At 32.5% G+C, this 15,299-nt stretch overlaps 1 protein-coding gene across 7 annotated transcripts; it reads left to right on the top strand.

Annotated features, from left to right (window-relative positions):
• Window positions 1-2,050: 2,050 nt before the first annotated feature.
• On the top strand, window positions 2,051-15,228 carry LOC105193826 (exportin-7). Of its 7 annotated transcripts, none has more exons than XM_039459118.1 (15): window positions 2,051-2,194; window positions 5,091-5,346; window positions 5,572-5,738; window positions 6,274-6,498; window positions 6,576-7,446; window positions 7,770-8,055; window positions 8,130-8,274; window positions 8,377-8,524; window positions 8,600-8,759; window positions 8,854-9,256; window positions 9,413-9,575; window positions 10,918-10,995; window positions 11,429-11,616; window positions 11,826-11,953; window positions 12,038-12,134. In XM_039459118.1, the coding sequence occupies exons 1-15, from the start codon at window positions 2,180-2,182 to the stop codon at window positions 12,132-12,134; spliced, it is 3,330 nt and encodes a 1,109-aa protein (XP_039315052.1). In that variant the 5' UTR covers window positions 2,051-2,179. The 7 variants fall into 7 exon arrangements, with proteins under 7 accessions (XP_039315052.1, XP_011156743.1, XP_039315051.1 ...); XM_011158441.3 differs by having other exon boundaries at window positions 2,052-2,194; window positions 9,413-9,551; window positions 12,038-15,228; XM_039459117.1 differs by having other exon boundaries at window positions 2,078-2,194; window positions 5,023-5,346.
• Window positions 15,229-15,299: the final 71 nt, after the last annotated feature.

Raw genomic sequence — 15,299 nt, 5'->3', positions numbered from 1 at the left:
ATCAACATACACGCGTATGTAAGTATTATCAAAAGATACGATTGCTTATTCCGTGTTTTCTTGTATTCCTGTATTGGAATACGGAAACATTTTTCTCCTACTTCTTTTTTTTTCTCTGACTGGAGGTCTTGGGGTAGAAAAGAACGTGCAGTGTCGTCTATAAAAGGATATATTCATCAAATTAATCTTCGACAAATCAGTCGAGCAGGAACCGCGAATGATCTGAAACACGGAGCCAAATATTTGGAGACACAAAATTATCAAACGTAATAAGTTAAGAAATTACGTGGATTTATATCATATAAGATTATCGTGACGCACCAGCGATCAGATCGCAACTTGGGCGTTTGCGATCGTTGACGATACCAGTGAAATACCCTTAAGAAAATATTGTGATGCTTTATTGTTAATATCAACATGAATCTTCGTGTATGAGACTAACTGAATAGAGAAGATACAAAGGCTGTGCAAAAGCTATATTCGAAATATAATACCTACACAAAAGAACATGGAGGATTTTTTATAAAATCCATTGTTTCATCCTGCAACGTACTACATACACACATATACAATATTAAAATTTAATATAAAAATTTTGCGAGTGACTAAAATAAGTTGTTGAGCTTATTTAACACGAATCGTTTAGTCTTTTCCTTTTTTTAAGTATTATGAATTTCGATGTAAAATTTAGCAAAATCTGTGCAGTCAAAGGATGCTAAACTTGTAAGTCAAAAGTAATTAGTTTACGAGGTATTTTATACTTAATTCTAGTTTATTTCGGTATAAAATATTACATATCTCGTAAACTATTAATTTTTATATAACTTTAATAGAAAAGAGTTGCCAATACCATCACTTTTTTTTATTATATTTTTTGAACAAAATTTAGTTAAAAATAAATCTTTGGAAATATAAATATAAACTAGAAAGTCTTTTATAAAATGATATAATAATTTTTATATTGTTTTAAATTTTATAATTACGTTTTTTTTTATAAGGTTTCTTTATTTTAAGCGGTGTAATTCGAGAACATTCGATTATTAATTTACATACGAACATTTTGCTTTTTGTTTCTGTTAAAAAAATATATGTACAATTTACAAAAATATTAATCGTAATTAGAATTATCATTAATATTAACCAATTACAGTTAAATTCTAGAATATAAAACTATAATTTAGATTGTAATTGGTTGATTTGAACCCAACCTGAGCCGAGTTATTGATGCCATTTGCTAGAACCGTCCAATTGAAATCTTAAATAAAACATGTGATGTCATTAACTCGGATCGGATTAAGTTAGGTTAGGTTAGGTTAAAACCTAATGCACTTGAAAGCGTTATATGAATATTGGTCTTAAGTCTGTGTCCACGATAAATCGATTTAAGATTTTTGCATACGAATGAGTCGGTTGAGTGTTTTTCTGTTACATTTCTAGTTGGCGTTTTTCTGTTACATGATTTTCGGTTTTGCGATTTTCTGCTACACTTCTGACTTAAGTCATTTTCGGCTGCACTTTTGGTTTAAACCATCATTTTTGGGCTGCACTTCCGGCTTAAGCGTTTTTCTAGCACACAGAGGAATATTATAGATATTAGGAATTGGAATTAAAATTTTAGGATCAATTTCTTCAATGAATACTATATATGTATATAAATAATAAGTTATGATGTATGTTGTATGGCACACTTATGTTTTACGTTTTATTCGTATCCATGGTGCGTTACATTTAATATTCATTAAGAAAATTGATACTAAAATTTTAATTTTTATTTCTAATATCTTATATTTCTCTATTGTGCGTATGCCCTTAAAATTGAATTCTGTATTGAGTAGCATAATATCTGTGATGACTACATAGTCAAAGGCTGTAGTTCATTTTGCAAATATTCCACATCATTTGATTGGCCAATCAGAACAAAGAATTTTATTAATTGATCAATGAAGAAGTTTCAAAGTGCTTGTAGCGTCAAATAGATCGTAGCTCTCTCTCTGTCGCAGGGCGCGTTCTCATGTGCACGAGTAGTACGCTCGATGACACGAAGATGGCGCTGATTCGTGCGCCTAGGGTAGACGCGCGCAACGTAGATCGTCGGTGTAAACATGCGCCGGCGGCGGCCGTAGACGGAGGCTGGCATGTGATCCTGGCTTCACTGTAGATAATACGAGACTGGCGAAAAATGGCGGACGAACAGGTGAGTCGCCGACAAGAATAACACGCGTGTTCCGCGCGCGACGCGACGTTATTAATCGCGACGCGGAGCGGAGCGGGCGTCGCGCGAGCGGTCGCGACTCGCCGGCGGAATCCGCGCCGCATCTCCGCGCGTGTCGTCTGACCCACACTCGTGCGTGCGTGCGTGCGTGCGTGAATTCGTCCGTGTGTGCGGCGCGTCCGCGCACATTCGCCGCATTTCTCGCGAGAAGCTGTCGTTGGGAGTATCCTTGCAACGGGGAATGTGTCGCGCGTAGGAAGGAGCGCGTTTCACTCGCGCTGACAGAACGGGAACGATTCGAGTGCGCGACGCGATCCGATCGCAATCGCGCCGCTTCGATCACCGCCAATCTCGCTGCTGCGTTACGCCGTTTCTTCGTGCTGATCTGCCGTTACTTCTGTGCTATTCAAGCTGTTGTGAGAGGATTTCTTCTTGTGACGCAGACACTGGCTCATTCAAAAAACAATTGATCGATCAGAAATCATCTATTGTGCGGTGCGGAGTCAAATTGAGTCAAGTCGATCGAGTCAAGAGCGATAGCTGATCGGCGCATTCCGGTTGCAATTTCGCATTTTGCTCAATTTTATTCCGACAAGCGTCACGTGAAAGCTCGCGTGCCGCGATGTAAATGGAAAAGTGCGATAGCTCCGGCGCGCCTCAGCGCGATCTGCGTTGTCGTCGTTGTTTATCTTCGCGTACGTCGTGGTTGTTTGCTGCCGCCGCCGCTGTCCGCGGCCGCGGCCGCAGCCGCCGTCGCCGTCGCCGCCGCCGCCGGGATACACCCGCGCAGCGGAAGTGTGCGAGCGCGAGAGCGCTCGTCCGGCGGGAACGACACTTCGGCTTCTGCGGGTCCGCGATTTACGTGATTACGCGCGCCCTTTATTTACAACCTGTCGCTCGCGTATAACCTGTCGCGGTCCGCGAAATCCCGCGTAGAGTCTCGCGCGTGGAGTCAGCTGGCACGTCTCTTGAATCTCTCGTCCGACGACACCGCCTTCTGCGCAATTTATTGGCAAAATAGACGCAACGAATGTCCGTCTATGTCGCGAGATAGAGATCTTGATCTGTATTTTTTTTCCCCTCTTTGTTATCGCGATTGTGTGTGTATGTGTGCGCGCGCGTATGAGTTCTGTACGTTGTGCGTATAAAGTATGTAAATATTGCAATTTATACGTTGTGCTACTTAACCCAGGAGTAGTAGGCACCTGGGGTGCCTTTTATACCTCAGCGAAAAATTAGGCTTACGAGGAGAGGTCCTTCCTCTAAAGTTAAAAAAAAATTATACAACTTTGGCAATGCACAGAAAATATTCTGACCAGCTACTTATAACTTTCGTTTTTTTGCTGCCTGAATTTATCCTTGAAGCATGAAAAATCAATCCTTGAAAATTGACACACATTTTTCGTTTTTATTTTATTATTAAACACAATTACATTTTACTAAATCTTTTAACTGATAAATCTTATTAAAAAAAATAAATTTCCTCTATGATATTTTGTAATATATCCTTTTATTGAAATAAAAATAAAAACTGAGACAATTTTTAGAGGTTAATTTTATCCTTTACGGTGAATTTGGACAGCAAAAAGAATAGCTTATCACATAACTTTTATAGCTGTTTTTCCAATAAGGTACACATATGACACAATGTAACACTGTCTAAAAGTGTTTCAACTGTAACACAATGTTACACTGCTCAACACTATAAAAAGCTGAGTACAAATGTGTAAAATGTATCAGTGTCTTCAATTTTCCAAAAGATTTTATGTCTAACATGTAATAATTATGTTTATTTATAATCCGAACATAGTATAAATTGTATAGAGGATTATTGTTTAATTATTAATGTATTAGAAATTGATTCTAGAGCTCTAATTGTGTTTCAATAAAAACTTTACACAGTGGTACACAGTTTGTCCCAGCTAGAAAGCAACCATGTATTGCCAAAGTATAATTTCCAAGTTGGGGATTATCAGTACAATAATTTTCGTTACTGATTGAGAATCCTACCTATTTTTTTTTGTTTCTTGTTTTTAAAAAAATATTGAGTCTAAATGTCCTCACAGTGATCTCCAATAAATGATGGAATGTATACAGTGATCTTTTTTGTACAAAAAAAAACTAGTTGACTATTCTCAAATTAGACATGCGTGACACAAGACCTTAAACTGTTTATTCATTGTTTATTTACATATTTCCAATGCATTTTTTTTTTTTTCATATATCTACTGGCTGCTATGGACGACATTTTTCCTTAGGACAATTGTTCAATTGCACAAAGAATTGTTCCTCAGTTTACTTATGTAACTCATAAACTTTTGTAAATTGCATTAATAAAACATTAATTGCAAATTGAAATCCCAACTGGGTAAAATTTATTGTTATCTTTGAGTTGTGTATATGAAATATGTATAATGTTGGTTTTTTTATGCTTATTACTATTAATAGAAATTTTTTTTTAATATTCTTTACTAACATAAAGTAGAATACAATGCAGCTTGGAAAAATGTTATCAATGTAACCTTCATGATTCCACTGAATCTTTTAGAGATACATCTTTGAATTAAATGATACATTTCGTGCGCCACTCTGTATAAGAAAAAAACAAACGAAACTGCCGGTTTCTCGAACTTCAGGTTTCTCTTTTAACTCCGTCTAAATAAGTTCAAAACTTCAAAATTGTGATTCGACCGGCATAATGCGACTGTATTATAAAATTGTAAAATGTCTCGAACGGTAACGACAAGTCGTTAATAAAGATTTGTGAGACGCCGTAAGAAAAGTGGATTTATCATTACTGAAACTTTTAGACCTGTACCTAAATGGAAGTATTAAGGGACGACTTTAGACAGTGTGATTAAGAATGGATCACATACAGGAAGTACGGCAGCTGGAGATGCTGTGCAAGCAATTGTACGAGTCGCAAGATTCGGCACATCGCGCGGAGGCGGAGAAGGCTTTGGTCGCTTTCCAAAATGCACCGGATACGCTTACAAAGTGCCAGCTCCTCCTGGACCGCGGGGACTCCGCGTACGCTCAATTACTGGCCGCTACCACCCTGACGAAGCTGGTGTCACGCTCGGCGCAGGGACAACTTACGACAACACTCAGCTTACAACAGAGGCTCGATATACGTAAGTGAGATAACAAAACAGTCTGTTCTGTTCTGCAGCGCGAGACAGAATTGGTGTGTCTCTTATCAAATTTTTCAAAGAAGATGAAATTATATAATATATAAGCAAAGTTATCATTGTTTCATGTAAACTTGAATATAATTTCTTGCTTATATATAAAATGATAATTGTTAAATAAAATATATTCGTTTTAATTTGATACTAATGTTATTTCTGTATTTGCAGGAAACTACGTACTCAACTACTTAGCAACACAACCAAAGTTACCGAATTTTGTGATACAGGCTTTGGTTACGCTATTCGCTAGGATATCAAAGCTTGGGTGGTTCGATTCCGATAAAGAGGAGTTTGTCTTCAGAAATGTAGTCAGCGACGTAGCCAAGTTTCTTCAGGTTTGGCATGGTTTAATCAATGTTCCTTGCACAGTAAAAAATAGTTCATGTTAAAATTGGAACCTGAACTTTTGTTGAATTTTTAACATCCTCAAGTACTAATTTAACACAATGTAATGTGTTATTTTAATATTTTGTGTTAAATTAATATTCAACATTTTTTAGTGTAAAAACTAACAATTTATGGATAAATAAACAACATAAAATAAAATAGTTTTAAAACGTAAGTCCCAAGACAAATGAAAGAAATGTATGTATCGATATATTATGTATAAATGTCAATTTTATTGAATATGCTTTCATAATTTGTTTCTAAATTGTTTCAAAGTTATCTTTTACATATTTTTGTTTTTAACATATATATCTTGTATTAAATATTAACATATTTATCTTGTATTAAATTAACACAAAAATTTGGATGAACCTATTAGGACCAAAAATGTGCTACAAATTTAACATGAAATTTTTTACTGTGTACGCACTACATTTTTTTATACATTATTTCATAATTAATGTTTTATCATAACAATCAAAGGGGTCAGTGGAGCATTGTATGATAGGAGTACAGTTGCTCTCTCAATTGACGTGTGAAATGAATCAAATATCGGAAGCCGACGCGAACAGATCTCTGACAAAGCATAGAAGAATAGCGAGTAGCTTTAGAGACACGCAACTATTTGAAATATTTAGGTTATCGTGTACCCTACTAAGTACAGCTCGTGAAAATTGTAAGAGTTTAAATTTCAACGATGAGGCGCAGGTATAGTATAACAGTTATATGCGACTAAAGACAACTTTTTGAATTCTATGTTAATTCATTCGTATATTTTTCCGCAGCACGGTTTGATAAGACAACTGTTGAAGCTTGCACAAAACTGTTTGACATTTGATTTTATTGGCACGTCAACCGATGAGAGTTCGGATGATCTTAATACAGTACAAATCCCGACAAGCTGGAGACCTGCGTTTCTGGATTTTACTTCGTTGAAATTATTTTTTGATCTATATCACAGTCTACCTAATACGTTATCGTGTTTGGCACTTTCATGCCTGGTTCAAATAGCGTCTGTTAGACGGAGTTTATTCTCTAATACCGAAAGAGCAAAATTTTTGACGCACTTAGTCAATGGTATTAAACATATACTACAAAATCCTCAAGGTCTTAGTGATCCAGGAAACTATCACGAGTTTTGTAGATTATTATCTAGATTAAAGAGCAATTTCCAACTCGGTGAATTGGTCTTGGTGGAGGATTATCCCGAAGCAATACAACTGATCGCCAAGTTTACAGTACAGAGTTTACAAATGTGGCAATTTGCGCCAAACAGTTTACACTATCTTTTAACTCTGTGGCAAAGGATGGTATCTTCAATGCCGTATGTAAAAGCGGGCGATCCACATTTATTGAATACATATACACCAGAGGTTACGAACGCGTACATTACATCGAGACTCGAATCGGTAGCGGTAGTTGTTAGAGAACGTCTAGAGGATCCATTGGATGATCTAGGAGTAGTTCATCATCAGTTGGAACAAATATCGGTCATCGGTAGGTGCGAATATCAAAAAACGTGCACTCTATTAGTCCAATTGTTTGATCAAGCTGCAAGAACGTACCAGGAGTTAATGACGCAAACAGTATCGCCGACGCAACAGATTGACATCGCAATCCAGGAGGGACAGCTCACATGGCTGGTATATATCATAGGTAAACAGAATATAATATGTGTTATTTGTTTTTATAATTAGCAATAATCAGGATGCTTATTACCAGGAAAAATTGGGAGAATCTAGAATTTTCAAAGAATTTCTTTTTTATTCTTGAAAATCAATGATTTTTATAGGATTTTATTGATACTCGGGAAAAAATTTTATAATTTTACTTTTAAATTTAAATTTTATAATAATTCTCTAGTCTTACCTAGAATTTTAAATAAAAATCCTAGAAAATCCGGGAATTCTTAAGAAATTCTTTCACAAAATTTACATAAATTTTGAATATTTATATAATCCTTTTCTTGTCTTTTATAGGTGGTGTTATCGGTGGAAGAGTCGCGTTTAATAGCAATGAGGAATTTGATGCCATGGATGGAGAACTGGTTTGCAGAGTGCTTCAGTTGATGAATCTGACCGATTCGAGGCTCGCACAAGGTGGCTGTGAGAAATTGGAATTAGCGATGTTGAGCTTTTTTGAGCAGTTTCGAAAGATCTATGTTGGCGATCAAGTTCAAAAGAATTCTAAAGTCTACAGGAGGTTATCCGATGTGTTAGGTCTTAATGACGAGGCGATGGTACTCAGCATTTTCATTCGAAAGATGTAAGTAACGCGTACAATACTCAACAGTGTGAGATTTGATGTACTCCGTATTAATACTGTATTATAATTTACAGAATAACGAATTTGAAGTATTGGGGTAGAAGTGAACAAATTATTTCTAAGACGCTACAACTTCTAAATGATTTATCAGTGGGTTACAGTTGTGTTCGTAAACTCGTTAAATTAGAAGAAGTACAATTTATGCTCAACAATCATACGGTATATACTGAAATCTATTATTTAATATTCTATTTAAACAATGAGTTACAACTTTAACTAATAATCTTTCATATATGATAATTAAATCTTTCCTATTGATAGCGAGAACACTTTCCATTTTTGGGAAACAATGTTGCTGTGACAGAAATGCGCTGTAGATCAATGTTTTACACATCTCTTGGTAGATTATTGATGGTAGATTTAGGTGAAGATGAGGAAAGGTTTCATACTTTTATGTTACCTCTTACAGGTAAGGATGTGTATCAATATTAACTAAATCTTTTTTTTATAAACATTGTGCAAGTAAGTTTTTATATAATTTTAGGTGCATTGGAGAGCCTTGGTCAATTAATGGGAGCTGCGGATACACCTCTTTTTGCAGCAGAAGAAGCAAAGAAAGCGTTGATTGGTTTAGCACGAGATCTTAGAGGCTTAGCTTATGCATTTAATACCAAGACATCCTATATGATGCTTTTTGATTGGATGTATGTATATAAAAGTATAAATTTATTGTTAGTGATTTGTAATATTAAAAAGCAATTATTTTATTATTATTATCCTTGTTTTCCCTGAACTTAGATATCCGAATTATACGCCGATTTTATTGCACGCTGTGGAGTTGTGGCATCACGAACCGCAGGTGACAACACCCGTCCTAAAATTATTTGCTGAGTTAGTACAAAATAGGAGTCAACGATTACAATTCGACGCGTCGTCTCCAAACGGGATCCTGTTGTTTCGCGAGGCCAGCAAAATTATATGTAGCTACGGCAATCACATATTAAATGTTGAAGTACCCAAGGATCAGATTTATCCTTTAAAACTCAAAGGAATAAGTATATGCTTCAGCATGTTAAAGGCAGCCTTATGCGGAAGTTACGTAAACTTTGGAGTGTTTAGGCTATACGGTGACGAGGCATTGGACAATGCTCTTAATACTTTTGTCAAACTGCTCCTTAGTATTCCACAAAGTGATCTTTTGGTAAGTGCATATATTAGTATTGCTATTTTTATTCATTATCTTGATTCATTATCTTGAATGATTTTCTTAATAAATTATATTAACAATATTGATGAATTAATATGCAATACAAAATATTCTTATTACATTGCTATTTTTATATACTGTTTTCAATAGCATTATCCAAAACTGTCGGCAACATATTACTTGTTACTCGAATGTCTGGCACAAGATCACATGGTCTTTTTATCTACTTTGGAACCTAGGGTTTTTCTGTACATCCTCTCCAGTATCAGTGAAGGCCTTACAGCACTAGGTGCGCAAAAAGACTTCTACACAGGTCTGTGCGGCTGATTCTATCTTGCTATTACTACCTCTCTACATCCTCAATGCCATATCTTGAAATTAAAATCATTTTGACACTTAGACGAATATCTATAAGTTAAAAAAATGTTTAATTTTTTACAATTAACGTTCCTAGAAAAATTTGTTCCATAGGTTCTCTACTGAGAATGGAAAATTGATTATAATTATTTAATATATATCGCAATGAAGCAGAATTTATTACGGGTTTATTAATAATTTATTTGTAAAATTATATTTGAAAATAATTGACAGAATACATTTAGATATGTGCAGGACTGAAAAGTTATAAATTTTTGTAATAATCTTCCATTTAGAATTATTCTTTAAACATATTTCCTAAATCATAAACATTTGTTTCATTATTGCAAGCGTAACAACTTAAAATTGTTAACACATTAATTTTTTTACATTAGAATTCTATTGGTTTTAATATTTCTTGCTTTTTGCATTACTGCTTGGAATGTAAATCTGCCTATAGATATTAGTCACTGCGACAGTTCGAAATGCAAGGAACAGACGCATATTTTGAGTATTTTATAATGCACAATGAAGAAAGTCACTGAGAACACTTTATAAATTGGCTATAAGAGGATTGGAGTGCGTGGAGCCTGGACCCTAAACGTAATAAAATCCAATGCGCAAGAATCACACAGCTTGTATTCTCTACAATACTCTATAAGTGTTATGAAATTTTCTGTTTCTAATGAAATGGAATTAAATAATGGGTCTGACACAGATAATCAGCCGCACAGCTGACATGTTACTAAATATATTAACAATGAATTAAAGATTGTATGTTTTATGATAACTAATATAATAATTGCATGTATTATTGATATGTTTGAATTTTTTCAATAGTTATACGCAATATAAGCAAGCTTCAGTTGAATATACTTGTATATATTAATAATATATTAAGTAATATATTAAGACTATTTTTTTAAATTGTTGATTTATAAATGGATAAAATAATAGAAATCAAGTTTTTAAGATTCTGTACAATTGCAGTTAGCAACGTCTTTAAATTGAAATAATGTGATTCTACAATGTAAAATAATAATTTAAAAAATTTTCCATTCTATATTTAAATTTATGCAATAATTTCTTTTGGTATTATTTATCTTTATTAAATTCCAAGTTTACAAAGTATTAAATTATCCAAAAAAGCAAGTAGGTTTTAATAAGCTTGCAATGCTGTTACTTTAGTTGCATGTATTTTTTATTATATTGTAATTTTAAGTGTGTGTGTGTGTGTGTTTTTTTATCTTTTTCCAGCAATAAAAGCTAAAGATGAAAATGTAATTTTTTAATTTCAGATACTATGGTTTGTACTGGTTGCTGTGCAACTCTTGATCATATTGTGACATATTTGTTTAAACAACTTTATCAAAAAGGTACGTATTTAACAATGATTATTTATAAAATATAACTTATCTTTAACGAAACTGTATTGATGCGAGAAATTATAGGAAATTAATATACATATCTATAGAGGCTATTTCAATATTCGTGAATCCAAATACTATTATAAGAAAATTCTTGAAAAAATTAAATAAAAAATAGTTATTTGTAGATTTTTATTTTAAAAAGTAGTTTTAAGATATAAAACAATCACAAACTACGTTTAAACAGTCGTATTTGACGTTCGTGAGTTACTGCTCGCGTGGTAATTGCAGCATTTAGACAATAACAAGTTACTGTCTAAATTATTTACTATTTAAATAAAAATCTATAAATGATTATTCTTTGCTTAATTTTTCGAAAACTTTCTTGCTATAGTATTTTGACTCGCGAATTTCGAAATACTCTATACATATCTGTTTTCAGGATATCCAGGAAGAAAAAATGCAGTTGTTCCTGGAGGAGGAGAATTATTTTTACAAGTTTTAAAACAGCATCCTGAAATACTTCAACAAATTTTAAGTACTGTTTTAAATGTGATAATGTTTGAAGATTGTAGAAATCAATGGAGCATGTCTCGTCCTTTATTAGGTCTCATACTGTTAAATGAAGACGTAAGTGCACAATGACTGGTGTATTATAATGTAATAATTTTTATTTTATCAATATCTTATTTTTGAATATTTGTTTTTTTTTATCTTAATCTAACTTTATTTAATGTGTGTGAATATATATATATATATATATATATATATATATATATATTCACACACATGAAATAAATTTAGATTAAGATATATATATTGTTTATCTATTCTTGCAGTATTTTAATCAATTAAGAGAAAATATTATTAGAAGTCAACCAGTTGATAAGCAAGCAGCAATGGCCCAATGGTTTGAAAATTTAATGAATGGGATTGAAAGAAATTTACTCACAAAAAATAGAGATAGGTAAGAAAATATGAGAACTATAATATATATAGTATATCTCTTTACATATTTTGTTTTAACATTATGATATTCATTCTCTTACAGGTTTACACAAAATTTATCAATGTTTAGAAGAGACATAAATGACGCCCTAAAAGGACCTAATATATCAAATTCAGTCAATGATATGATGACTTCGTAGTAATACTGCTCTCTCTGAATTAGATTCTTCTAGGTTCTTGCCTGCCAAATGCTTGAATGTGTGTGCGAGTGAAACTCTAAATTAATGGTGAAATTAAAATTATGGCTTTAGATGAGTATAAAGATAATAAATATTTTATGAGAGTATTACAGCTTGGCTTCCTATTCTGTCTTTTTAGCTGTTCAATGTCATGTATATGATTTTTATTTTTTATACAATAACATTAAAAGAAAATAAGATTTTAATTTTATTTTCTTTTTCGTATTACTTTTATGAGAGATTTTGGGTATTAATAATTTTAATATTTTTCCTGCAATGTGATCAAATATAAAAAAAAAAAAAAATTAGACATTTTTCTTTTCTTTTTTTTTTATTATTACCTTTATACTCGAACTTAGCTCCATGAAATGATCAGATTTGAACATTTTTATGTATATATTAGCATCAAGAATTGGTAATTATTATACCATGTTTTATGATCGTAAAACAAATATATATTATTCGAATTTCTTGAAACATTCTCCATACTTTTCACTCAATATATCGTACTTATTTTTATGATTTTTACAAAAATATATGAATAATTAAAAATCTTATAATAATTTTTTATATTTTAGTTTTATATCGATATATTTTTTTGCATATAATTATTCACATAATTATTCATATAACTATCTCTAAAAGTCTTAATAGAGATAGATAATATTTTCTACATCGAGATTAATTTTGTATCATTTTTTTTCGTATCTAAAATAATATAGACAAGCATGAAGACATATATGTGTTTTCTCTCATATTATTACTATTTTAAGCATTGCTTTTTTCTCATATAATTTTTTTTTAGAATCTTTTAAATGACGATAATTTTAGAATTTTGTAAACAATGTTTTATTTCCATTAAAAAAATTTTTTTTTAAATTTTATTATAATTTGTCAGGGAAAAAATTATATGGAACGTATCTAAAATAATTTGATAGTTTTTATGAAATTAACAATATTCACAATTTTTGGATTTTTGCATCTGTTATTTTGTCAATAAAGTTTTCGCCTGTTTCTGTACGGTTATATACATTTATATCTACATAATACATTTTAGAATAGGAAGCCAATAATATTATTTTTATTTACAATGAAACATTCTGTCTTGTTACGTTTGATCTTTTTTTCAATGAATTGGATCTTGTTTACGCATGTTGTGCATACAAATGTGCAGCTAAAAAAGTCGTTTGCAACATTACAAATTCTTGTATTGCAGAAGAAAAACAGAGAGAGGGAGAGGGGTGAATCGAGAGCAAAAACGCAAGTCGCGATATATTCATTATTTAAAATTTATTTGAATAAAAGAACTGCTATAAAACTGTATTATCTATGAGTTATGAATAATATTATATGAATGATGGTGAACAATGTAAATGAAGATATCATTAAATTTACCATACAAAGATTCATTTAATATACAATTATTATTACGTTCTTACGAACATTACTTCATCGAGAAAGAAAATGGATGAACGAAATAGATATTATGAGACATTAAGTAAAGTTCGTTAATTTTACAATGTAATAATTTTAGATACGATTGTATGTAAAGCAAAGTATCACATTTTCTAATGGCATTGTTTTAATAGTATCCTACATCACAAACTTCTACATTGATTAATATTTATTGAGTCATAACTATCAAATGTTCAAATTTTCATCGACGGATATATAAATAAATATTAAATACTTGATATATTTTATAAAAAGATAAATAACTGGAATGATCGAGAAATCAAACAGTTGCAAAATAGTCAGGAGGTATTGATCCTACATCGAAACATCTTTAATCATTTTCTTTTGTTGTAAATAACGTTGCAAAATTTATTGGCTATACGAGAGAAAGAGAGAGAGAGAGTGTGAGAGAAAAAGAGAAAACATTCCTTTATTTTTTTATACGTATATTCCATCTTTTATAACATTTTGTAAATTACTTTATAGGCTTCGTAAAAATCTACGTACCTATCTGCGAACAGGCAATAAGATATTCTCTTTGAACTTAGTACTCATGCTATTTACCAACGCTTTTTTAATGATAATCTTCTTTGGAACTGAGGTACAGTAGAAACTTTTTTAAATTCCGCATCCCCAGGATCATATTGCACGTAAAGTTTGTTCGGTGCTCTACAATTAGTAAAACAATCAAACGATATTTTAGAACGTCAAAAAAATCTAATTTAACTGTCTCTTTGTAATGATTATATGTGATAAAGTTACACATATATTTTCTATAATTGCAGATCGTTAAACGAAACTCATACTTGCAGTTTCGTGTTTCTGGTAGTGAAACTACCTTCACTGCTCGTAGGTACCGCGTATGCTATTATTCTTAGCGAGTTGTTGTATTACACTGTGATAGTGACGCCGTAAGAGTATATTATTGTATTATCTGTCGCTCGATCTCGTTTTCGGCGAATGAAAAAAAAAAAGAAAGAAAAGAGAAAGAAAAAAGTATCGCATTGAATATAAGATGTACCTGTAAAGATGCGACACATTTTTTTTCCATAACGCGGTACAACATATTGCGTTGCAATAGTCGGATTCTACGATCTCGAAATAATCATCTCAACCCATGACCTCAATAAAGCGTTTCGAGCCGCTTTTCCGAATTACGACAATGACTTATTTGACAATATATAATACGATATATCGAGAGAATATCCAGCGTTGCGTTGCGTTGCGTTACGTTGCGTTACGTTGCGACTGTAGAGCCCGCAAGAGCTTATTCTTACTCTTCAAGGCTACCATACGAGGCTGCGTGATCCTCTTCCGCTGACAAATGCGAGAATTTGTATCAACGTCCTCGGCACAATCTTAGTTTCCGTGCGCGTCCTACCTCTGCGCGAGAGACATTAATAGATTTTTTATACAGATGCACATAAAAGAATCTACAAAAGAAAAAAAAAATGAAGAAACTGCATCGGCATGCAAATTTTTCCTACATATAAAAAATACACAAAGCAGCATTTTATCAAGATTATACGCAAACCTATACGGGTCGATATTCAGCGCTGTACCTTTATCATAATATTGTAAATATACATTGAACACGAGATAAATTGTTCCCTGAATCCTGAGTTACCTTTTTTTTTTTTATTAAACTATCTGTAGCGCTTACCAAATCTT

This window comes from Solenopsis invicta, chromosome 16 (genome assembly GCF_016802725.1).
Source record: "Solenopsis invicta isolate M01_SB chromosome 16, UNIL_Sinv_3.0, whole genome shotgun sequence".
Lineage (NCBI taxonomy): Eukaryota > Metazoa > Arthropoda > Insecta > Hymenoptera > Formicidae > Solenopsis > Solenopsis invicta.
This window is presented reverse-complemented; position numbering and strand designations above follow the sequence as displayed.

Coding starts and splice junctions, on each gene's coding strand:
- LOC105193826 (XM_039459114.1), top strand. CDS start 5,076: ATGGATCACATACAGGAAGTACGGCAGCTGGAGATGCTGTGCAAGCAA. Junction 6,499..6,575: donor ATTTCAACGATGAGGCGCAG/GTATAGTATAAC, acceptor ATTTTTCCGCAG/CACGGTTTGATAAGACAACT. Junction 8,275..8,376: donor TTATGCTCAACAATCATACG/GTATATACTGAA, acceptor TCCTATTGATAG/CGAGAACACTTTCCATTTTT.